Here is a 25,839-nt window from a genome sequence, read left to right on the forward strand (position 1 = left end):
TTGGCTGTTCAGTAGCATGCTATTTAATCTCTCTATATTTGCAAATCTTCTAGTGTGCTTCATCTAATTTTCTAGTTTCATATTATTGTGGTCAGAAAAGATACCTGATATTTCATTTTTCTGAAATTAAGACTTTTTTTGGTCGTACATGTGATCTTGGAGAATTTTCCATGTGTGCTAGAGAAAATGTGTATTCTGTTGCTTTCAGAAGGAATGCTGTGTATATGTCTGTAAGGCCAATGTTTCCATATTGATTTTCTGTCTGAATGGTCTATTTCTTGATGAAAGTGGGGTATTAAAGTCTGCTACAATTACTGTATTGCTGTTTCTCCCTTTATGTCTGTTAATATTTGCTTTATGTGTTTAGGTGCTCCTATGATATTTATGAATGTTCTATCCTCTTGTTGGACTGACATCTTTATCATAATGTAATACCTCTTTTTCTTTGATAACAGTAAATACTATGCTGGGGGAAAAGAGAAATTTCACCTTTAATTTAGTCACTGAACTTTACAAGTAGCACTGAGGACATTTCTAAAATCATGAACATTAGCTGGAAAAGAGTCAAGTCAGGAAAGAGCAATTCCTGGGGCACTGCCCGTGTTTATGGCTACTGTGCAATCTTGGCCAAGTCACAACCCTTCAAGGCCTGGGTTTACCCATCGTTTAAGATCAGAAGATTTTCTTCTAAAATTCCATAAATTACTACCTATTTTACAAACCTATAGGTTACTTATGACATATGGCATATTTTAGGAATTATTTTTTAAAAACCTCTTTATTATCCTCTTCCAGAAATGCAGCAGGATCCCTAAACCCCACACACTGAAAAGGCAAAGCACGAAGACCAGCCCTGTTTGTGCTGCCGCCATAGCTGCAGAGGAATGTCTGGCAGCAAGAAATGAAATGTGTTTCAGTCACTACATGGCTGTAGCTACACGTGGAGATTTCTCGGCCAGGTTTTTAAATCTGAGTTAAGGTAATAAAAACCAGGAAATTTTTTGCTCCGCATTAAGACTCCATTGGTGTGTCTGAGCTCCTGCTCCCAAAAGGGCCACTAATAGATGAACTTCTCGTATGGCCAAGCACAAGCCTCTCTCGTCTTCCAAATGCTTCATTTACTAAAACACAAACAGTTAAGAAGTTACCAGGTCAGAAAATTAAGAACCTATGATATAAAATACTGAGATACAGGAATGAACAAGGATGGTTCTCTGCCCTAGTGTGGAAGTTTTATGAAACTATATTTAACACTTTATCAATGGGAAATGAAATAACCAATACAGAAGTCCACATTAATATTCTGAATGAAGTTAACCGTGTTTTAAATTGGTCTGCTATTTAACTTACTTTGCCTTGTCCTGGTTTTAGTCTACCTTGATAAAGTGACTATTTTCTTCCATTAACCAGCAGAAAACTTTTTTGGATTTAAAATCTTTTTTCTACAAGGAAGACTGAGGGATCAGAAGAGCTACATCTTCTGTGTGTACAGGACAAGCCAGACAACCTCAAGGTAATAAATAAGCAACCAGGTTCCCCTGAAGTCTCCGGAGAAGAGGGGTCCCTTAAGGAAAGCTGGATTTTGTGGGAAGTAGTTGAGAAAAGGTGGATTATTCACACTGGGAAGGGGAGGGCTGTTCTTAGAAACCATGTTGTATTTCCTTCCAGCTTTCCCATAAATTCAAATTTTGTCAAGTATTTTAAAAATAATCTACATTTAAATTGTGAAGACAAATTTGTGAACATGAACATCTCCAAATTACATGTGATCTTGTCTATTTCCCCAAGCAGACTACATTACAGGATGAACACCAGATCTACTTATTGTATTCAAGCCACACATTTTTCTCGTTTAGAAAAAGGGAATTCTGAAAAACAATCTGAGGGGTTTGAAGTGACGGGGGTGGGGTGGGGGGTGGGAGGTTGGGGTACCAGGTGGTGGGTATTATAGAGGGCACGGATTGCATGGAGCACTGAGTGTGGTGAAAAAATAATGAATACTGGTTTTTTTGAAAATAAATAAATTAATTAAAAAAAAAAAAAAGGGGATAAAAATTCTTACCTGATGAGACTGTGCTTATATCCCAGACCCGAAGCCCTTCTTTCTGACCTCCAAAGGCATAAATAAATGGCAAATCAGGGCAACAGGAAGAACAGAATAGAACTCCCTAGGAAGAGGAAAACAGATGGTCAGTCCTTCCAGAAAGCCCCAAAGTAAACCCCTGCTCCTATCTACATAAATTTGAACCAACTCACCAGTATGTCTTAAGTCTCTTGCAGAGTCTTACAAGACAAAGCCACGTAAGTTCAGCACGATGGCCATTCTGTGAGGATGTACGCACTCTGACTACTCAGGTCTCTAATCTCAGTTTTCCCAGAAAATTTTATTTCCCTTTTTAAGCAATGTTACTGTAGGTCACCATTAAATCATTTTTTTAACTTCTGAATTTTTTTATGCTTATTACTAATACATATGCATTAGAGAAAACAAACACAAAGTATAAAAATCAGTAAGATAATACTGTTTAAATTTAAAATCTTATTCCAAAACATAAACATTTAAGCATTTAAATATAAGTGGGAGATAGTACTATATAATTGCATCTGTAACTTACTTTCCCCACAAATATTTATACAAACAGATGTGCAGTGTTCTGTATCTACAATTATACTAACTCAGTGCCTGACATATAGTAGGTGCTCAATAAATATTTGCTAAATGAATTCTGGTTATTTCTAAATTTTTTGCTACTACATAGTAATCCATTTCGGTGTAGTCAAAACTAGTAATGCAAAGATGTAGTGATAGATAAACTGACCCTAACAGCTACAGTGCCCTAAAGGTCCCAGCTTTCCTGGGATGGGCCTCAATGTAGAGTTAAAAAAAGAAAACCATGGCCACTCTACTCAAGTACTAGAAAATCTCTTTCCATCCTTCTTCCCAAACAATGGTTCATTGTGTCTGTTAGGAAAGGAACCAGATAGGACAATTTGAGAGGACCTCAATGACTCACAAACCTCCCACCAAGTTTGACTAAGCTCAAAATGAACCTCCCAGCAAACCCATATTCTTTAATGCGGTGATTCCTAGGGAAAGACGACAATACAGGTCAGAAACAAACAAAAAAGCAGAAAAGGAAGATGCCCAGACAAATTCTTACCATTTTCATGTCCCTAGAGTGAACCAGACTTGGCCTGTCTCCTAATATGTCCCAGATCTTCACATACTTGTCTGCTGATGCTGTCACAAGACAGCCCTTGATTTGACTACTTAGATCAAGACCTAAAGGAAGAGATTAGTTCAGACTCTGAAATGTAGATTTACTTCATCGTAAGTTAATAGAAATGAAACACTATTTGGGCTCACCAGAAATTTCATCATTGTGTGCATTAAGTGTAAAAATTGGCTTATCTGAACGTGCATCCAAATTATACACAAAGCCGTCATCCGTACTGGCCTGGAAAGAGGAAAAGACGGTCAAGGTCATGCTACATGGCAAGAAAATTTAGCAATGCGTAAGCAGTGTAAATTATAGTAGAAACCAGCTATTTACCTGAGGAGCTTATTTAAAAAAAACAAAACAAAACAAAACAAAAAACCCACGAAAAATTTCCTGGGGTATAAGCGGGATTTGTCCCTGCATGGATTAATACAGCTGGTGCGTGTACCGCGCAGTGGGCATGAGGATGAAGCTTTGGTGGTGGTGCGGGCGAGGGTGAGAGATGGGCTAGCTGAGGTCACGTCCAAGGGAACAGAGGCCTGGGAAGCACAGCCTTTACGGTATAGGCAGAGGGAACCAGAGAGAGAGGGTATAATGTAGGTTGTCAGGGGAGCAAAGAAATAGCGCTTCTTCTTTTTTTTTTTTTTTTTAAAGATTTTATTTGTTTATTTGACAGACAGAGATCACAAGCAGGCAGAGAGGCAGGCAGAGAGAGAGGAGGAAGCAGGCTCCCTGCTGAGCAGAGAGCCCGATGTGGGGCTCAATCCCAGGACTCTGAGATCATGACCTGAGCCGAAGGCAGCGGCTTAACCCACTGAGCCACCCAGGTGCCAGAAATAGCGCTTCTGAAGAAAGCAACGAATGCCAACATTTGGCAGCGAGGCTTCATGAGTAAGGAAGGCAGATTACGGTGGATTGTTACACTCCCAAGAAAGGGGAGAAAAGAAGGAGCCAAGAGACAGACCTAGTCAAGGATAGGAGAGAGACTTGGCCTGTGTGCCAGCTGAGGGCAACAGCCACGACAGGAAACGAGGGGAAAAAGGAACAAGTGATAAGTCTTAATGGCTGGGCCGCCAAGAGGACAGAAGAGGACAGAGGTCTCACCGCGGGAGCCTGGGGTGAAGGAGGCAAACCATTTCATTGTAATCCCTTTCCATTTTCCTAAATATCCGTGATTTTAGTACCAATGAAAACTTGTTAGCGAATAACCTCAGAAATTATGTGTGCTTGAGTGCTGAGAGCCAAATTACAACACAACATTCAAATACCACTGGCACTTCACTCCTGATAACCATAAAAGGGAATCTGGCTTCAGGCGACACAGCTGGGAACAGCAATGTGCCTCTGAGCAGAGAGAGACTACATGTGCTCAGAATCAATGTATCAGGAACCTTAATAAAACTATCCACTGATGGGCGCCTGGGTGGCTCAGTGTGTTAAGCCGCTGCCTTCGGCTCGGGTCATGTTGTCCGGGTCCTGGGATCAAGTCTCGCATCGGGCTCTCTGCTCAGCGGGGAGCCTGCTTTCCCCCCACCCCCTCTGCCTGCCTCTCTGTCTACTTGTGATCTCTATCTGTCAAATAAACAAATAAAATCTTAAAAAAAAAAACCCAACAAACTATCCACTGATTTTAAGAAAGCATTTCTTTTTCTCATTCATAAAGTACTACATATTTTACTTTAGGAAAATTAGGAAATTTATGGATGTACCACAATTTCTTTAATCTTCTGGATGAAAGCTTGGGTTTTATTTCTCCATGGATTGAAAGGTCTGCAGAATCTTTGGATGCTACACAGAAAACTGTTATCCTATACATATTAAGGATATTTAAACCAAGAACTTAATACTTTTTCCTATCTGGGAGACTGCTAGCATTCTCATCACTGAAGCTCCATTTAATTTAAATAAAATCATCTTCTTGGATGAAATTAACTATTAAAAAATATAGATTAGGTATGCTTAATATTTCAAAGAAACACACTAATAATACAATCAAAATCAGGAACTAAAATGTGGCACTTTGAAATGGCTGGAAATTAGCAAAATCATTTACATGTTAACCATCTGTGGCTGCCCCATTATTGTTAAGAGTTTTTTTTAACCCTAAAATCTAACTATTCCACAGTATTAATACAGAAAAAGCAAGGTGATTGGCTGGCTCAGTTGGTAGAGCATGTGATTCTCCATGTCAGGGTTGGGAGTTCAAGGCCCAAAAAACCAAAAAACAAACCCCAACCCTCCCCCCCAAAAAACAAACAAACCTCCACCAAAGAAAGATTCTCTCTACAGTGGAATTAGAGCAAGTCATTAGTAACCAAGATAAGCAAAACAGTATGTAGCTTTACCAAAAAATGACAAGGTGAAAAGTGATTCCAAGTCACTCTCTCAATCTGCCCGCTGAATCGCCACATTCGATGGCTTTCATCTGGACTTCGGCAGTCATACAAAGCCACTGACCTGGACAGACAGGCAACGTTAGGGTTTTAAGAGTTTAATTCGTCTCTATGTTTTATATTTATTTATAATGAAATGGTAACAAAACAACACTGTGAACTCAAGATCCAATTTTATAAAACCTGTTTTAAGGTTCTAAAATAAAAAGAGGAGTTGATTTTCACTAGCTGGTAGACTCTGGTTCTGTCACTTGAAGGCACTGGTGGCTCTGGATATCATAGCCGACTTGACCGTCTCCAGGCTCAGCCAACCACTCACAAGATGAATCCTCTCTATTTCCAAAAGACTAGGACAACTTTGAATTTTCCTGTTCCCAGCAGTGCTCAGAGCCAGATAATTCATGTCTTAACCACATTTACTCTATAAGCAGGTTACCGTGCTGGGGAAGCCAGTGGATAGACTTTATAATTCTGAATGAATCCGAACTAAAAAATGTAACTATTACTCTTCAAAAGAGAAGGAATCAAAATAAAGACTGCAAGTTGGTTTCTGCTTCTACTGGCCCTCTCTCCCACCTTCAGACCCAATCTGCAAAAAGGTGCACATGCATGACTGGAAAACCCCTGTGAGGGACTGCAGTGGGTCTAATTCCTCCCCTCCCCCTCCAGCCATACTCTCTGTCGGGGTTATAGGAATTCTGCCACAAATGCACTCTGTTCCCCACTCCATGTTATCTCTTTCCGCCTAGAAAGTAAGCCAGAAGTATACTAGTTCTGAGCCTAGGTCTAAAGAGGCGTTGGTCTCTCTGCTGAAGCGTCTGACCTCACCATGAGGACATGCGGGGGCTAGCCCACTGGTCCCCTGAGGGTATGAAACAAGGAGAGCCCAATCTCCATCGCCCCACCAAAATAAGCCAACATCTACCAGTTGAACCTAGCCTAGATTAGCTCAATCTTGCAGTGGCATAAGAAATACATGTCTATTGTATGTCTACTCTAAGTCACTGAATTTTGGACAGCCTGCTTTGTAGCAATGGCAAACTCCTATGCCCTCTAAAAATCAAAGCAGTTGCTGGTTAGAACTACATTATTACAAGAGAACAACATTCCCTTAGAGACTGAAAGGACCAAAGTTGAAAGGGACAAGTGAGTATCACTGCAAATTTAAACACTCAGTATTGTAGTCTGAGCATCAAGTCATACTTTCTGAATTAGAAGATTCAAAACAGCAGCAATAATTCCTGCAGTGTTTTCTTACTTATCATAGGATCCAGAAATCAGAGTCTGTGCTTCAAATGGATGAAACTGCAAAGTCTGGACCTAATAGGAGAAAACATAAATAAACAGATCTAGGTTTGTCTGGTTTTGGTAAAACTGCTGAGTACTTAAATCCAGAAAATCAATTTGGCAGTGTTTCTATAAATTCTTCCCTTTGAAATTTAGTAGTATTTAGAGAAACAATGTACTACATAATCAAAAGGACAAGCATTTTCAAATAAAAGCAGATACTTTAAAGACAATGCAGGATTTCTCAAGTTGTGTTTGACAGAATACTTACATCCCTCCAATGTTAAATATACTGAGAACAAAAGAGCAAGCAGTCAAACTTACTGGGCAACTCTACATATTCTGACATATTCTGAAGTCCCCGACTGTACGCTAGGACATCTGACCTCTGAGTTCTGCAACAACAGATCTGTTAAATCCTTTAACCTCATCTGGTGATTGACAGCCCTGTCTCTTTATGGGTCTCTGTAAACATGCTACAAATTACTAATGTTTCCAGTCACTTCATCCGTCTCCGCAGCTGGATCTCTAAGATGAGTAATTCTAACTATCATACTGGGCTCTGTGAGGGTCCAATAAGACAGCATGTCAAAGCACTTTATAATTCATAGAAAGTCATGTATGTTTGGGATTACTGTAGCCAACATTTGTCCCATACTTTTTAGAGTCCCTTTTATCCACTCAATCACCATACCTTGTCTGTGTGTACAGCAAGGCTAGCTGCTGGCTTCCCTAAGGACATATCCCACAGAATTACAGTGTTGTCAGCTGATGCACTTGCCAGCACGTTTCTGAGAAAGGGAGGAGACAAATCAGGTAATTGTTTTTAAAGTCAAGAACACTAAATTTAAGAATTCCATTTTCAATGACATCCAAAAGAATAAGATACTTAAGAATAAATTTAACAAAAGCATTTAAAGTTTACATATTGAAAGCTACAAAAGATTGTTGGAAGAAAGAGTATCAGAATGAAAGGAAAGATATCCCATGTTCATGGATTGGAAGACTTTTTTTTAAAAAAGATTTATCTACTTATTTAAGTAATCTCTACACCCAATGCGGGGCTCAAACTCATGACCCTGAGGATGAAGAGTTGCATGCTGCACCAACTGAGTCACCCAGGCACCCTGATTTAATGTTGTTAAGACAGAAATACTGCTATTTACAGACTGATCTATGGATTTGGCCAATCCCTTTCAAAATCCCTGCAGACTTTTTTTTTTTTTTTTTGCAAAGAATGGACAAGCTGGTTTTAAATTCATATGGAAGGGTGCCTGGGTGGCTCAGCTGGTTGCATATCCAACACATGGTTTTAGCTCAGGTTGTGATCTCATGGGTCATGGGATGATCGAGCAGCCCCTCATCAGACTCTGCACTTGGTATGAGTCTGCTTGGGATTTATTTTCCTCCCTCTATCCCACCCACTTGCATGTACTTTCTCTAAAATAAATACATCTTTTAAAAAAGTTCATAGGGAAATGTAAAGGACTCAGAACAGCCAAAATAATCTTGGAAAAGAGAGCAAAGCTGAAAAGTACACAGTATGGATTTCAAAATGGACTGAGAAGCCACAATAATCCAAACAATGTCGTACTGGCTTAAGGACAGACATACCAGTTAACAAAATAGAATGAAGAATAAATAAATCCTTAAATTTATGGTCATTTGTTTCTGACAAAGATGTTAAGATTATTCACTGTTCAATGGGGAAAAGAAAAGTATTATCAACAAATGGCTCAGGGACAACTGGATATCCTCATGTAAAAGAATGAAGTTAGACCTCTATCTCATACGACCTCAAAATAGATCATGGACCTACTAATGTAAGAGCTAAAACTATTAAACTCTCAGAAGAAAACAGGTATAAATCTTTGTGACCCTGGGTTAGGCAATGATATCTTAGGTATGACACGAAAAGCCTTAGAAACAAAAGACATAAATGAACTGGACATCACCAACATGAAAACCTTTTGTATTGTAAATGAGATCATCAAGAAAGTGAAAAGACCACAGAACGGGAGAAAATTATTTGTAAGTCATATCTGATAAAGGACTTGATTCTAGAATATATAAAGTACTCTCAAATACTAAAAAGATAATCTAATCAGAAGATGGGCAAAGAATATGAATGAACATTTCTCTAAAGAAGATCTATAAATAGCAAATGAGCATGTGAAAAGTTGTTCATTAGGGAAATGAAAATGAAAATATGGGATACCACTACATACTCACAGGACAGGTATAACGAAAAAGACAAACAATAGTAAGTGTTAGCAAAACAGAAAAATCAGCTACCATGCTGGTGGGAATGGAAATGGTACAGACACTACCATATGGCCTAGAAATTCCACTCCTTAGGGATAGATCCTAGAAAATATAAACAGGTCTGTGCAAAAATCTGTCCACTAATATTTACAGTAGCATTATTCATAATAGGCAAAAAACAATCACAAACAAAATGTCTATTAACTGGTGAATAGATACACGAAATGTCATACAACCATTCAATCAATTAAAAAGGAACGATGTACTAATTAATGCTCCAACAGGATGGACCTTGAAAACATTATACAAAAGTGACAGAATCCAGACACAGAAGGCCACATATTTTATGATTCTTTTTCTAAGAAGGAATGTCCAGACAGTCAAATCCAGAGAGACAGAAAGATGATTAGTGGCTGCCTGGGGCTGGAAGCACAGGAGGAGGAGGAATGATTGTTTATAGTACAGATTTCTGTACTCTAACAATTGGAATTAGTGGAGATAGGTGTACAATTTTGGGAATACACCCCAAGTCACTGAACTATACACGTTAAGACTGAATTTCATGATATGTGATTTTATATCTCTATTTTTTTAAAATAAAAAAGGGCATGGGATGCCTGGGTGGCTCAGTTGGTTAAGCGGCTGCCTTCAGCTTGGGTCATGATCCCAGCATCCTGGGATCTAGTCCCACATCAGGCTCCTTGCTTGGCAGGGAGCCTGCTTCTCCCCCTGCCTCTGCCTGCCACTCTGTCTGCCTGTGCTCTCTCTCTCTCTCTCTCTGACAAATAAAGAAAATTAAAAAAAAAAAAAGGCATTAAATGCTATTAATAAGAAAAAACAATTTGCCTACCTCTTAGGGATCAAGTGATAATAATGTCATTCTATAAGAGAACACAGGCCTCAGAGCCCAGAAAACTTGAAAAGGGGTTCCTGGTGCTGCCATTTACTAATCGTAAGTCTTAGAAGTCAGTCTCACTTCCTTGCCTGCCGATGAGAATGCTACAACCAACTTCAAAGGGTTACTACTCAAGTACATGGCTGAGTGACCAGAAGACAGTAGGTCCCTGATTAATGTTAGTTGCCTGTCTTTCCTCTTTGTAAAAACAGATATTCCTGGAACCTCATTCTTCACTATCTGATTTGAAATGGCTCTGACAGTCATTAGTGATCATAATATTTGTCTAGAAAATCAATATGCTGTTAAAATAAAATGTTGATTGGTTTATTTCTGGAGCATTATTTCCTCAAGAAATACTTCCATTATACAAACTGCTTTCTGTTTTATAACTCACATTTCAGTGACACAGGCAGGGTCTCTTAAGAGGATCATGTATATTATTTTATTCTAATCAATGAATTTCAAATTTCTACCATTAAGTTCCATATACAAGTCATTAATGTTTTAAGCCCTTGGCACGTCAAAGATTTAATGTTACTTAAATTCCCAATATTTTGTTTATATTCAATGCCTGCCAACAGCAAAAAGTTAAAATTTTACAGTACATTTTTCATCCTAGTCCTTCTCCCAACACTTGAGATTCCTTTCATATTAAAATTCTTAGTGTATCAGGCTTAAAAATAAATTACCAGCCCCTCAAATTCCCAAATGCTGTACCCCCAAGAAGAGTACAACAATAAGAGTATGAATGAGCAGAGAACATGCGTGTTGGTCCCGGGAGCATTTTATTTCCCCAACTAGGAACAACATCAACATGTTATTCTTCACGACGATCCCAAACTTTTCTGTGCACCAGGGCATGTATGGCAAGTATTTAAAAGCATTCTGTACCTTTTCAGTAAAGAAAGGGGAAAGGAGAACCAAGGTCTGTAATAAGATGGAGAAAGTAGAGGAGTTAAGGAGCAAAGACACGGGTGGCCCTGCAGTCACGACGGTGTGAGTGCAGACAGGGTGCGGCAGGGGTACTGGTGCTGGCAGCGTCTGCACAGAGCTCGGGAGCTGTGGCTGGGCAAAGGCACTGCTGGATCAGCCGGAAGTGATGAGGGATTGTTCTGCCAGAACAAACTCAGTTACTCAAATTAACAGCTACTATATGTAAGAATTTAGTATACATAATTACCGTGACAGGTCAGATTTATAAGCAACTGGGTTACTAAAAGCAGGGCACACTCATTCCGATCTCTTATTTGTCTGCCCATTAAGAACGGGCCCAATTCAGATAAAACCTGGGGAAGTTTTTAAAAAACAAAACAACACAACAGATTCTTGGGCCCTTGCTCCAGATGTGACTCAATCTTAAGGGGATTAGAGGCCAGGAATTTAACCTTTACTTATTTTTTAAAGATTTTATTTTTAAGTAATCTCTACACCCAATGTGGGGCTTGAACTCACAACCCTGAGATCAAGAGTCGCATACGATACCGAATGAGCCAGCCAGGTGCCCCTCACCAAATGGTTCTAACTCTGAAGAGGTGTGAACGCAAACAGGAAGACAGGCTCTCGTCGGTGAGCCAGCACTCTGGGCCCCTCCTCCCAGTGCTCACAATTAAAAAGGATCTCGTGTAATAGAGAGGTTGGGAAAATGGGCCTTGGGTGACCCCGTTTGTTCTTACGCCTCAAGTAAGCTCAACCTGATGCTCACCTTCCTTGCCTTAGAAGCCCCTCAAACCAACCATGCTATTAGGAAAATGGCCTTCTGGGGTAACTGCTGTTTAAAGAGGAGTATAAAGAATATGCAGACGACACATGCAAAAGAAGGAAGTGGAACTCTTACCTTCGACTGTGCGCAACACTTAACTCAGAATGGATCCAAACACCTAAATGTAGAAGCTAAGACTATAAAACTCTCAAGGGAAGAACCTCACGACAAGGATCTGGCAAAGATTTCTTGGATAGAACACTAAACACACAGGCAACAAAAGTAAAAATAAATTGACTACATCAAAATTAAGAACTGTGCGTCAAAGGACACTATCGCAAGAGTTAAAGGGGATCCATCAGATGGGGGAGATGTTTGCAAATCACATATCTGAGGAGAGATTGTATCCGGACTATATAAAGATCTAAAACTCAGTGAAAAAACAAAAAACTCGATTCAAAAATGTGCAAAGGTCTTAAAAAGACATTTCTCCGAAGATAAACACAAATGGGCCAACAGGCACCTGAAAAGTGCTCCACAAAATGGTAAACACAGAACTGCCACACGAAGCCACACGAAGCAGCAATTTCACCCATGTTATTTGTACAAGTATTTGTACACCCACGTTATTTACATCAATGTGTGTAACCGCAGCACCGCTCACAACAGCCAGGAGGTGGGAGCGACCTAAGTGTTCCTCGACAGATGGAAAAACAAAATGTGGGTGATCTGAACAATGCAATGTCATTCAGCCTTAAAGAGAAAGGCAATCTTGCCACATGCGACAACATGGAGGACCTCGTGTTAAGTGAAATAAGCCAGTCACCAAAGGGCCGATACTATACAATTCTACATTTATAAGGTAACTCCAAGAGTTGACTTTACAGAGACACAAAGGTTACTAGGGCCTGGGGGTGCCAAGGATGGAGAGTTGTTGTTTAATGGATACATGCTTTCAATTCTGGAAAATGACAAAAACTCTGGAGTTGCACAACATTGTCCACTGAACTATACACTTAAAAATAGTTCAAGTAGGGGCACCTGGGTGGCTCAGTGGGTTAAAGCCTCTACATTCGGCTCAGGTCATGATCTCAGGGTCCTGGGATCGAGCCCCACATCAGGCTCTCTGTTCAGCAGGGAGCCTGCTTCCCCCCAACCCCTCTGCCTCTCTACCTACTTGTGATCTCTCTCTGTCAAATAAATAAAATAAAAAAATCTTTAAAAAAAATAGTTCAAGTGGTAAATATTATATATATTTTATCACAATTAAATCAGCTGAAAAAAATTTGGATGAGATTTTGTGCAAACTAAACGAAATGAGGGAAATGTCTTCCATGAAAAGAAACACAATTTGGCACCACTGGCATTGAAGCAGTTTTTCCCCCAGTGCTGCTGGGAGGGCGCTTGGTCACCAAGTCTGTAATGAGCCCGAGCCCCTACAGACCTTGGAGCTGGCAGGTGATGTGTGGGCTATGAGGACACAGACGGCAAAGCCCTTGCCTTCAAGCGGCGTACAGTGCAGGAAAGGGAAAGAAGACACAGAGACCCCAACACATGACGTGGAGACACGGGTAGGCATGAGGTAAGATGACGGTGGTTACAGTCTCTAACAACCCTCCAAATGTTATTTCTTTTTTACCTGATCAGCTTATTCCAGGAAAGGTCCAGGACAGCGTCGGTATGCCCCTCTGCGGAGGAACTCTGTAATAATTGTTTCATTACTTTTTGTATTAAAGTGACCCCTGTAATTGATCTTAATTTGAAAGATTCTTTAAATCTTGTTGTTTGATCTTCAGCAAACTTGCTTTCAAGCTGAAGACCTAAAGAAACACCTTGCCTTCCTGTTACTTTAGGGATCCGGGATAAATACTCCTTACAGAAGACAAGCTATAGCAGTTCTTAATCTAGGTGGTAGAGTTCTACAAATAACCACCCCCCACCCCAAAGTTAAGTTTTAAAAGCTGCAGGAATTAATACATTGACATTTAGAATTCAACATACTAAAGGCTAAACAGAATTCTTTCAAAAATTCCAAGAAGCATATGAGTGTGAATAGTTACTATACCAAAAAGGGTCAAACCTGAGAGTAAGTGGTTTGGGGAAGGATGAGTAACATAGCAATGATGTTGTCTGCAATCAGAGATCCGTGCTTCCCTGGATGGGCCTTTTGAAACCCCAACTATGGACAATATCTGTCCTGTTCCGCCAAAGCGTCTAACTGAAATACTAACTGTATGCTCTCCTGACTCCACCCCACCAGTAAACTTCTCTGTCGTGAGAGTTTAATTATTGACTTGTTTACCTTCTTCCCTTTCTTTTTCTTCTTTTTCGATAGCTTACTTCCAAGAGTGAAGACTGGTTCTAAAGAGTCCACTATGTCAAGGTCCCACACTTCAATAACGGGGGTCATGTTTCCCACAGCAATATAATTTCCTACAGGAGGAAGTGAGGTATTGGATTTGAAACATTTCTAATGAAAAATACTGCACCGTGGGTCGAGTGATGTCTTAGAGCACTTTCTCTCAAACTTTCACATGCATGTGTTGTCACCTGAATATTCAAATGCATATTCTGTTTCAGAAGGGCTGGGGTGTGCCCCTGCATAAGCACTCTGACCAGCTCCCAGGTGTACTGTACTGTGCTGCTGGCCCTTGGACCATAATTTGAATAAAAAGGGCTCAGTCTTTTGACCCCAGGGTCCCTACTTAGGTTCTAAGAACAAAAATCATCTTCCACCTTCACCAGTGTTGTGAAAACAAGGACTGAATCAGATCATGAAGGTGAATAAGCTTGGCAAACGAGACGTGAGGTTGAGCAGGACCAGATTTGACCTTTCTTAAGAAGCAGGATGGGGCAACTAGCAGGGTGCAGCTGGGGCTACAGCAACTAACACAAGAACCTACTTCTCTCTTCAGTTTGGTTTTACTTGAAGTTTTCTAAGAAAGGTCATGCTACCAAACTCTTGGGCCATGCTACTTTCTACTGGGTTTACTTCACACCGTTTTGCAGCTCCTAATGCTGTTAGCCTGTTCTTCTGCCTACAGCAATAGCAGTTCTTTATCTGACGTCTGAAGACACACAGACTCAAAACAATTACATGATTGTGCTTTAAGAACAATGTAACTTCATAAAATAACAATTTCATTTAAAAATCAACAATTCTGAAAACATTCATAGAGAATACGTAACTTATGTGGCTAGAAATAACATACAGGGCTAGGAACCCCTGAGCCATCTTAGCTTTTCTAATTACCTGTAGAATCATCTGGACTGGGATCAAAATTCAGCCATTCCACACTTAGAGGGTATGCAGACAGCAGTATATCATGATGCACATAAAAGGAATCTTCTTCTTGATTATAAACTGAAAATATAAAACATTGGGACGAGACTTTATTGTGTCAGAGTAAGAAATCACATCCCACTGAAAAGGACACACTCTCCCTGTTAAACCTACAGAAGCCCATGTGCTTAAAGTGGGTCACATCTGATGGCATCAAAAGGAGCCTCCCAAGTTGTTACTGCTCAGCAAAATTCTGCAGGTCTCATCTATTCCTATCACCTGATATGCTCCAAAGGAACAGGAACAGGGGCAAGGAACTGACATTTGCCTGAACCCCCCCATCGGCATATGCACTGGTTAGAACAGTCCTATACTCTAGTCCACCCACTACAGAAAACAAATGTTCATAAGGGATCCATAGGGAGCATTTGATTATTATCTTTTAAAGGTCTATCTGGCTATAAGAATAAATAAAAAATAGAACTGGAAAGAAATAACTCACATTTAGAAATCTAAATGCTTGTCAAGAATTACTGCTTTAGTATTTAAAGATCAACAATGTAAACAAAGCTCTTGAGAAAACTTTCGGAATATGACAACTAAAACAACTGGCTCTTTATCATTCAGAGTTATAATGTTAAGGAGCAAAGATACTGTTAAAATCAATGACTATGAAGTCTTTCAAAAATTATGCAATGAAACACTGATAAAACTGAGCCCAAACAATCAGAAATCTGCCCCCCCAATATGCTTTTTATTAGAAAGAAGCAAAGTTAAGAGAGACTAAGAATTTTTAAAGAAATTTCTCAGACCACTTTCTATGTATGTTCTCTGAGGCAAGGGAAACAAAAATAAACTACGTAGAAGCTAAATCAAAATTAGAATCTTCTGCACAGAGAACGAAACAATCAACAAAACTAAATGGCAACCTACAGAATGGGAGCAGATATTTGCAAATGACATATCTAATGAAGGGTTAGTATCCAAAATATATAAAGAACCTATAAAACTCAACACCAAAAAATAAATAATCCAATTAAAAAATGGACAGAAGACATGAACAGACACTTTTACAAAGAAGACCTACAGACGGCCAACAGACACATGGAACGATGCCCCACATCATCGATCAGGGAAACATAAATCAAAACTACAAGGAGAGACCACTGCGCACCTGTCAGAATGGCTAAAACCAACAACACAAAAAACAGTAGATGTTGGCAAGGATGTAGAGAAAGGGGAACCCTCCTCTAACCCTGCCTGTGGAGATGTAAACCGGTGCAGCCAGTCTAGAAAACAATACAGGGGTTCCTCAGAAGTTAAAAACAGAACTACCCTACAATCCAGCCATCACACTACTAGGTATTTACCCAAAGAATACAAAAGTACTAATGTAAAGGGGTACATGGACCCCGATATTTATATTTATACATTATCTACAACAATCAAATTATAGAAAGAGCCCAAATGTCCATTGACTGATGAATGGATAAAGACGTGGTGTGTGTGTGTACACACACACATACACACACACACACACACGGAGGAATATTATTCAGCCATAAAGAAGAATGACATCTTGCCATTTGCGAGGATATGGATAAAGCTAGAGAGTATCACACTAAATGAAATAAGCCAGAGAAGGACAAATACCATATGATTTCACTTACATGTGGAATTTAAGAAACAAAACAAGCAACAGGAATAAAGAGAGAGAGACTGTAAACCAAGAAACAGACTCTTAACTGTGGAGAACTAATGGTCACCAGGATGGAGGTGGGCGGGTGCTGGGAGCAACTGGTGTCGGGGACGAAGGAGGGCATTGCTGTGATGAGCCCCGGTGATGCATGGAGGTGCCGAATCACTGTAGTGTACACCCGAAACCAGTATTACACTGTATGTTCACTAACTGGAATTTAAATAAAAACTTTTTAAAAATTCCTAAAACCTCTGCATCTGGGTTAGATCCTGGATCAGCAGATTCCAAGTCACGTTCTATCCTATCACTTCATGACGAATGTTTAAAATGGAAAACTTGTGGTCCTGCGAGAACCTCAACTGTGGTCAAAGTACTCAGCTAACATTTTAGATAAATACGATGATGAAGCTGGAAAATAATCTCCTTTTATCCATGTCAAATCAACATTCAGATCAGCCTTTAAGTGCAATTTTGAATTTATTCTTGCCTAGAGATATGCTAAATAATTTGGAGATCCACACTAGATCCACACCCTTCACCAGATCCAAGTATCTCTTTAATGATGTCGATTAGACTAAGGAAGTAGGACTACCACTGCTTTAACTTAACCCCTCTCCGATACTCACTAAATACAAAGGAATGACTCCAGTAAGCTCTCAAAGGAAAATGTACAAAAATCAATGTCAAACTGAGTTTCGATTTTTGAAATTAGAACTTTAAGAATTTATTTATTTATTTGACAGAAAAAGATCATAAATAGGTAGAGAGGCAGGTGCGGTGGCCAGGAGGAAGCAGGCCCCCTGCTGAGCAGAGAGCTGGATCCCAGGAGCCTGAGACCATGACCTGAGCCAAAGGCAGAGGCTTAATTCATTGAGCCACCCAGGCACCCCTGGAATTTTTTTTTTTTTTTTTTTTGTAAAGATTTTATTTATTTATTTGACACAGAGAGAGAGAAATCACAAGTAGGCAGAGAGGCAGGCGGTGGGGTGGGGAGCAGGCTCCCTGTGCAGCAGAGAGCCCAACACGGGGCTCCATCCCAGGACCCTGAGATCATGACCCAAGCCAAAGGCAGAAGCCTAACCCACTGAGCCACCCAGGTGCCCCTAGAATTGGTTTTTTAAAAATTTTGCCACATGGTTTTTATTTGAAATATGTAAAAAGTTCAAAGATCATTAGAAGAAAAACTTTGCACTAAGATTTCTGCTATTTAAAGCCTTTTCATTTTATAAATAGATCCACAATGGGCCATGGGATTAAAATGGCCTAATCCATAGACTTCCTGAAGGCAGTCTTAAGGATTGTGAGGATTTCCAAAAATCCAAGCTACGAAATGGAGTAAGTGACAAAGTAACCTAGAAGATGTAAAAAAAAAAAAAAAAAATTAAACATAAAGATTTTAATTTTCAAGCTATGCAACTGTGCTTCTATAGCAAAAGGCCTTAGCTTAATATCTTTAAAGCTTCAAATTTTGTTTTTGTTTTTTTTAAAGATTTTATTTATTTATCAGAGAGAGAGAGCGAGCACAGGCAGACAGAGGCAGAGGGAGAAGCAGGCTCCCTGCCGAGCAAGGAGCCCGATGCGGGACTCGATCCCAGGATGCTGGGATCATGACCTGAGCTGAAGGCAGCTGCTTAACCAACTGAGCCACCCAGGTGTCCCATAAAGCTTCAAATTTTAAAGACAGATGATTAGAAGATTGTTGAGTAAGGACAGACATGTCTGAGGATGTGCACAGGAGAAGGGACAAGAAAAAGAGAAGGGAAAATCTAGAGGCAGAATACTGTAGACGCCCTGAAGGTCTATTTTTTTAGAAAACAGTTATTCAATTAATGTTTGTTAACATAATAAATATTGACATTAAATACATCTGATTTAAAAATCCAAATGAAAAAGAAAAATTCAAATCAGTGCCCACTTCAGATTCAAAGCATTCACCTCCGGCTGTGGTGCAAATATTCCTTAACTGGGAAAGAAGACTAGAGGAATGGAAGCCCTTGCATTGAGTTTTTGTGAAGAAATATGTGAAAAGACTATGGAAAAAAGCAGAATAAAAACCTGCCTATTGAGTATAATCTTCACTATGTAAAGAAAAAGTACGCAGAAAAGAGACTGGAGTAAAAAGCCAGGGCAACAAGTTACCTCTCGGTAACAGGACTGTAATTATTTCCTGTATTTTTATATGGCTTTACTTCTAGGTTTTCTCCAATGGGGAGAGAGGGAGAGTGAAAAACTGGCAAAAATGTTCAAAAAAATACTAAACCTGCACGCACACACACACACACACACCAGGAGACCCATTTCCATAAATAAGTCATGTACGAGCCACATACCAGACCACACATGCCCAGGCACAATGACCAGCCTATCTACGGACTGTATATAATTAACCATGTAACTTAAATGAGATCCACCAGGAGCTGTGCCTGAAAATTCACAATAGTAGCTATTATAGTGATTACTTTCATCTTGGAGAACCTTTCCCCAAGGGCTGCCCGCCACTTACCGTGGACCTCTAAATTGCACTGGTCTTGTTCGGCTCTGCCACAAACTATCAGATTGTCACTGGGCTTGATCAGGAAATCTTCACGTTCATACTGCTCCTACGTGGAGAGAATAAGTCGTTAACTAGAAGCAGATATTTGGTAAGGTTTTCCAAATACTTAAGAAGCATAATTAGAAAAGCCACATAAATATTTACCGTATCTTTCAGAGTAACATAAGGATCTTGATCATTACTTCCATAGACTGTAAGACCCAAGAGAGATTCACCAAGAGTTTCAGTATCTGTAAGAATTCATAAATTGAACAGTCATTTCGACAAAAGCATTTTCCTAAGGTATCCCATCTTAGCTCCAACTATCTGTTTCATAACTAACTGGATCATCCACAGGTGGGAAAGGAAATACTGGATAATAAATAGGAATTTAAAAGCCAATTTTAGGGGGGCATGGGTGGCACAGTCAGTTATGTGTCTGACTCTAGGTTTCAGCACAGGTCATGACCTCAGGATCTGTATCAGGTTCCGTCCTCAGCGGGGTCTGCTTAAGACTCTCCCTCTCCCCTCAACACATATGCTCTCTAATGAATAAATCTTAAAAAAAAACCCAAAAAACATTTATATTTGACTTTGGAATACATACCTGATAGTCTTGGTCTTCACAATGTTCCAAAAAAATTAAACTGTAAAGCTCTCTCTTAGAAAATACTAGCACTCTGCTCAGATGGCTTGGTCAGTTAAATGTCTGACTCTTGATTTCAGCTCAGGTTGTGATCTCAGGGTTGAGATCAAGCCCTGAGTCGGGCTCCATGCTGGACATGGAGCCTGCTTAAGATTCTTTCTCCCTCTGTCCCTCCCTACTCCTATTAAAAAAAAAAAGAAAAAAGAAAAGTGTACTTACTTTTAAAAAGAGATAAAACTATCCTAAGACACCAGAATTGATATAGAATAAGGGTTGCCTGGTCAAATCAAATAGAAAGAATGATGGGCTGGGGCACCTGGGTGGCTCAGTGGGTTAAGCCTCTGTCTTCGGCTCAGGTCATGACCTCGGGGTCCTGGGATGGAGCCCCACATCAGGCTCTCGCTCAGCAGGGAGCCTGCTTCCCCACCCACTCTTTCTGCCTGCCTAACTACCTGTGATCTCTCTCTCTGTGAAATAAATAAATAAAATCTTAAAAAAAAAAAATGATGGGTTTCACAAAGTTAAATTGGTTATTATATTGCAAGATTTCTCGGAACTGTTTCTATGCTAATTTACTATATGACTCTGAAAGAGATGCTATTATGCCTTTTCCACTAAACTTATCTCAAAATTAGAATTCTCTTATGGCATATCTGCAAGGGTGACCTAGAGTAGACCCCAAATAACATAAAACTCAGGAAAGAAATATACTCTTTTTGTTAGGGAAAGCTACTTTAAGGAGGCAGGACTAATCTGTCTTAAACATTTGATTAACAACAGAGATGGGAATTTCAACCAGACAAGAAAGACAGCCAATAATCCACACAGTGTGGAGATTATTAAGAAGCAATTTAAAAAAAGATTTGATTTATTTATTTGAGAGGGAGAAAAAGAACATGAGCATGATCGCAGGACCCTGAGCTCATGACTTGAGCTGAAGTCAGATGCTTAACTGAATGAACCACCCTGGTGCCCCAAGAAGCTGTTTCTGAATGCCATTTCTCCAGGCTGGGTTAGCTCTTCCTTTCTCTGTATTCCCATGGTATCTGTCCTAGCAGGATGGTCACAAGTTTAGATGTGCACAACTCAGAGTCCAATGGAAAAAACTATTCTCTGCACCTGATGAAGTGTACTCTAAGAGTAAAGGCTTTGCAGCAAGAGAATGTTCAACCCTCAGCTCCACTGTCCATGGCTGTGTGGCCCTGGCAAAGTCAGTTGATCTTTGTAAGCCTCAGTTTTCTTTGTAAAATGGGGGTAATAACCCCTCTCTCATTATTGCAAAGAGACAGAAGTTACAGATTAAATTTTTTTTTCATTCGGGTACAGCTGAAACACAGTATTAGTTTCAAGTGTACAACGCAGTGATTTACCTTGATCTCTTATGCTTCATGCCAGGCTCACAGGTGTAGCAACCATCTGTCACCACAGAGCGCGATCACAGCATCTCTGACTATATTCCCTACACTGTAGCTTTCATCCCCAAGACTTACTCATTCTGTAACTGGAGACCTGTATCTCTCACTCCCCTTCGCCCATTCCCCAACTTGAATTACAGATCATACCCATCACTTGCAATAAAATATACAATACTATGCTTTTTTTATGTCTTAGTTTAGTAGGTTAGCTTATTTCTTCAACTAGTTTAGGAAACATGTTAACTGCCTTAGACTTGAGCCAATTATTTAACCGCTATAAAGGACAACAAAAGCTCTGAAACAGCAGAAGCATGATCTAATACACTGAGCCTGTGATTAAAAACCAGAAGTAAGTGAACTCTAACCTGGGTCACCTTCCTCATCGTATTTATCTAAGTCGTACTCAGCCAGTTCATCATCATCCAGCGTCCTGTCGTCCTCTGGGTCGCCATCTTCCAGGGGCTCCCTTGGTCGTGCCTGGGTACGTGCACTCTGCATGCCATCTTCTGAAGGATCGCCTGTCTCCTCTTCGTCACTGCCACCTTCTTCTCTGTGCCAAGGAACAAAAAAGAGAAATCACCCAAATGGTACCATCTGACAAGAAGACCACTTCATCATCAATGTTTGAAATTTACATTTCATCTGGACTTGACTTTAGACATCAACAATCCTAAACTTACTGTAATTTTTCCTTAGCTTCAGCAATGAGACGTTTTACTTCTTCTTTACTAAGTTCTACCTATAAGAGAGCAAACATTCTGTTACCATACAGTTAAGGAAATCTTTATAAATCTCTGAGTTAAAAAGAAGTCTGAGAACTAATGTAAAATATAACTTCAAAAAATATCAAGAATCAAACTTCAATCCAGACTCCCTAAATTTACCATAAATGGGATTTTCACAGGTCTTTATAATTATTAAATCCATTTCCCACCTGAAACTGTTAAAAAACAAAAAACAAAAAAACGCTGCTCAGTCTACTTCTTCCCAGACTTTTCAGAAAAGACTAACTTGTATAAACCGGCTTCTGTGACAGTCCATCTCATTTTCTTTCAACTATTCTGATTTCTTCTTGGCTACTTCTCATGTCCCCAGCCTTGGTCCCCTCCTCTTTTCCTGGTTCTCACTGTGATTCATTATGCATCACACGCTGTCACTTCCTTGCAAAGGTCATTCATTCTGGAGACTAAAACTATCACCTCGGAACTGATTACCCCTAACTCATCCTTCTCTAGCGCCCCCAGACTGCAGTTGCATCTTTCTGTCTTTCTTCCCTTTTTTTTTTTTGCAGACTCCCTGGAGTCTGACAACACAGGACTCTTGATCTCACGACCCTGAGATCATGACCTGAGCCAAAATCAAGAGTCAGATGTGTAACCTCCTGAGCCCCCCAGCACCCCACCCACCTTTCCAGCTGCCTTTAAGACTCTCCACTTGGGAAATCCTGTTCAAAAGGATCATTGGAGTCATTCTCTTTATTTCAAAACTGGCATTCTTTCATCTAATCAATGCTTTAATACCTTTTAAAACATCCCATTACTGCGAAACTGTAAACTCACTGAAGACAGAAACAACTTCTTGTTCTGTGTTCACACACATAATTCAGTGCTCAGCCCCTGGTAGGGATGGATACTTGATGACAGACGATGATTCAGTCAATCACTCAGTTTGCACTAAACATCTCTAGTAATATGGAAATCCTCCTGAGGGAAGACATTCACTGTTCCAGAAATTAAAGGCTTTTGAAGTTAATTAAAAGATTTTTTTTTTAAAGATACTTATTTTTTGGGGCACCTGGGTGGCTCAGTGGGTTAAGCCTCTGCCTTCAGCTCAGGTCATCATCTCAAGGTCCTGGGATCGAGCCCCACATTGGGATCTCTACTCGGCAGGGAGCCTGCTTCCCCCTCTCTCTGCCTGCCTCTCTGCCTATTTGTGATCTCTGTCTGTCAAATAAATAAATAAAATCTTAAACAAAAAAAGATACTTATTTTTCTAATTACTCTCACTGATCTCAGTTTTTCTGGGATTTTGTAGAATAAACTTAATCTCTTTATCCTATTTTGATTTTGTAGAATAAACGCAAACTCTTCAAGCAGTGGTTACCAAACTTGTCTGCAATTAAAATCACGTGGTGGGGGGAGGGAATCTTCTCACACTCCAGACCAATTAAATCACAATATGCAGGAGTGGGGCGCAGGCACTGTATTTTTTTTTTTTTTTATGTAAGCTGCAGGCCCAATGGGGGCAGGCGGGTGTGTGGCACTTGAACCCATGACCCTGCGATCAAGAGCCCAGGCTCCACCAATAAAGCCAGTGAGGTGCCCCAGACATCACTACCTTCTGAAGCTCCCCAAGTGGTTCCAGTGTGTGGACAAGTCTGGAACTCATACAGTCTTTAAAAGGTTACATGTCCCTTTTTAATAACAACTATTACCTCCTTCAATAATTTCTATTGAGATAATTTCCTGGCCTTATTCTTTCTCTCTCTATATATATACACGCAATGAGCACCTACTGGAGCCAAGCACGGGAGAAACTGGTGAATAAAACAAGCATGGTCTGTCCCCTGGTGGAATTTAAACCTTCCAACTCCTCATTCCTGTTAACCTCACCTCCCAGCCACTTACATTCCTATCCCTTTTCCCATCTCTGTCACCACTGGCCCAAATACATTCAGTCCCCCCCGCACCTTTCCATTCCTAGCATTTACTCCCACGGACATATATGCGCATGTCAACTCCATAAAGGCAGGGAATTTTTCTGTTTTGTTTATGCCTACCCCTGGACCCTGAACAATGCCCAACCCACAGAAAGCACTGAGTAAATATCAGCTGAACAACTTAAATTATCTTCACCTCTACCACTGTCTCATTTTCGAACTTCTGCAGGTTTTTTCCTTCTTAATGTGTCAGGTTTACCTCTCATCACCCACTGCCACAACATCTCACATGGATCTCTGCGAGAAATTCCCAGTTCAGCGCCCAGCCTCACGACGTCATAGTCTCCATACCCGTTGTTCTACCCTACAGCTCTCGTCCTGCCCAGCATGCCCAGCACACGAGTAGAAAGTGGTTTCCCACTATCCCGTGCTCCCTCTTCTCGCTATGCCTGAGAACGCACTAGAGTGGGGGTGAGCCCTCACTGCTGTCAGTGAGAAGTTGAGAGATTCCCCACTGAGAGCAGCACCCCGCCCCCTTCCCGCCCGCCAGGCCCACGTGCTCGCCAATTCCGGGGTGGGCTGGACTCGTGGGAAGAGACCGTGAGGGGGCGCGGCCCCCGACTCGGAGCCGGAGGGCCCCTCACCACAATCAGGCCAAAGCCGGCCTCACCCCGGCCAGTCACACCAGCCAGGCCCAGGCCGCGTGGAGCGGGTCCAGGTTCTCTAGGCGGGCCTGGACGAGGATGCCGCGAAGAGGCCGCTCCCCCTACCTCCGAGCGGCCAGGCCTACCTTGTCTGGCGTCTCTTTGGCCACGCCGCAGCGGACCCAGGCCACGCACGTCACCTGCCGACTGCGGTTCATGGTCCTCTCAGCTCAAGGACGCCTCACGCTACAGATTCGGCCGCAGCAGCACTGAGACCCCCGCCGCCCTGCGGTGGCCAGGCTCTGTGACAAGCCTGGGGCCGATGCTTGCACACGGCGCACGCGCAGACGCTGATTTCTGCGCCTCCGCGCCTTCTTGTGACGTCATTCTAGGGCGACCGACGGGAAAGGGGTGGGAAAAGGGTTGGAAGCCGAAATGGCTGGGCGGGAAATCAGCGCTGGGGTGGCCCGGGCTGTGTGGGTTCGTGTGAATGGGCTTTTCCAGACGGCCCCACCTGTGACAGTCTCTGCAGACTTCACGGAGGCAATAAATAAAACTGGAACTGTACGGGTCAGAGACCTTTATTTTGCCTGCAGACTTCGCTGACAAATGGTAGCGGTTTGGGGTTTTCGTCTTTTAAAGCTTTCTCCAAAATAGCTTTGTCATTTCAAGGGAGTTCAAGCGCTGTGTTGGGCTCCACGGAGCCTATGAAAATAGAAAGTTTGACTACCCCGAGGCCACTATGTTGCGAGAAGGGCACATAGGAAGAGGCCACGCTTGGGCGCTCCAGTAGGCAGTCCCAAGTTTTTGGATCAGCCCCGGCATGTAAATGTAAGGGCTCTAGATGGTGCCGGCACCCAGACACCGATTCACCCCCGCCTTTGAGTCTCTCTGACTCAGGCCCAGACACCATGGAGCAGCAATGAATTGTCGCCACTGTGCCCTGCCTCACATTCTCACCCCCCAGAATCTGTGATCTTCGTTAAATGGCTGTTTCAAACCGTTACGGGTTTTTTTTTTTTTTTTTATTCTCCCATAATATTTTTCAGATGACAAAATACATATAAAACTTACCATTTTAACCATTGTTATTAGTTTTTTAAATTTTTCATTTATTTGAGAGAGGGAGAGAGAGCATGAGCGGGAGGAGGAATGGAGCGGCGGAGACCAATGAGAAGCCGACTCCCCAGTTAGCAG

At 41.1% G+C, this 25,839-nt stretch overlaps 1 protein-coding gene across 2 annotated transcripts; it reads right to left on the minus strand.

Moving 5' to 3' along the window:
- Window positions 1-759: 759 nt before the first annotated feature.
- PWP1 (PWP1 homolog, endonuclein) lies at window positions 760-25,003 on the minus strand. Of its 2 annotated transcripts, none has more exons than XM_032346482.1 (15): window positions 24,789-25,002; window positions 22,020-22,078; window positions 21,705-21,889; window positions 19,444-19,529; window positions 19,249-19,345; window positions 15,017-15,127; window positions 14,066-14,196; window positions 13,403-13,464; window positions 7,596-7,692; window positions 6,873-6,934; window positions 5,567-5,678; window positions 3,368-3,458; window positions 3,162-3,283; window positions 2,063-2,168; window positions 760-1,121 (listed from the first exon to the last, which is right to left on the minus strand). In XM_032346482.1, the coding sequence occupies exons 1-15, from the start codon at window positions 24,858-24,860 to the stop codon at window positions 1,012-1,014; spliced, it is 1,503 nt and encodes a 500-aa protein (XP_032202373.1). In that variant the 5' UTR covers window positions 24,861-25,002; the 3' UTR covers window positions 760-1,011. The 2 variants fall into 2 exon arrangements, with proteins under 2 accessions (XP_032202373.1, XP_032202374.1); XM_032346483.1 differs by lacking the exon at window positions 760-1,121 and adding an exon at window positions 1,149-1,868 and having other exon boundaries at window positions 2,052-2,168; window positions 24,789-25,003.
- Between the last annotated feature and the right edge of the window lie 836 nt (window positions 25,004-25,839).

The sequence above is a fragment of the Mustela erminea genome, chromosome 6 (assembly GCF_009829155.1).
Source record: "Mustela erminea isolate mMusErm1 chromosome 6, mMusErm1.Pri, whole genome shotgun sequence".
In the NCBI taxonomy this organism is placed as follows: Eukaryota; Metazoa; Chordata; class Mammalia; order Carnivora; family Mustelidae; genus Mustela; species Mustela erminea.

Coding starts and splice junctions, on each gene's coding strand:
- PWP1 (XM_032346482.1), bottom strand. CDS start 24,860: ATGAACCGCAGTCGGCAGGTGACGTGCGTGGCCTGGGTCCGCTGCGGC. Junction 3,459..5,566: donor TTTCACCTTGTCATTTTTTG/GTAAAGCTACAT, acceptor TCCTCTTTCCAG/GCCAGTACGGATGACGGCTT. Junction 2,169..3,161: donor ACTCTAGGGACATGAAAATG/GTAAGAATTTGT, acceptor TCCTCTTCCTAG/GGAGTTCTATTCTGTTCTTC.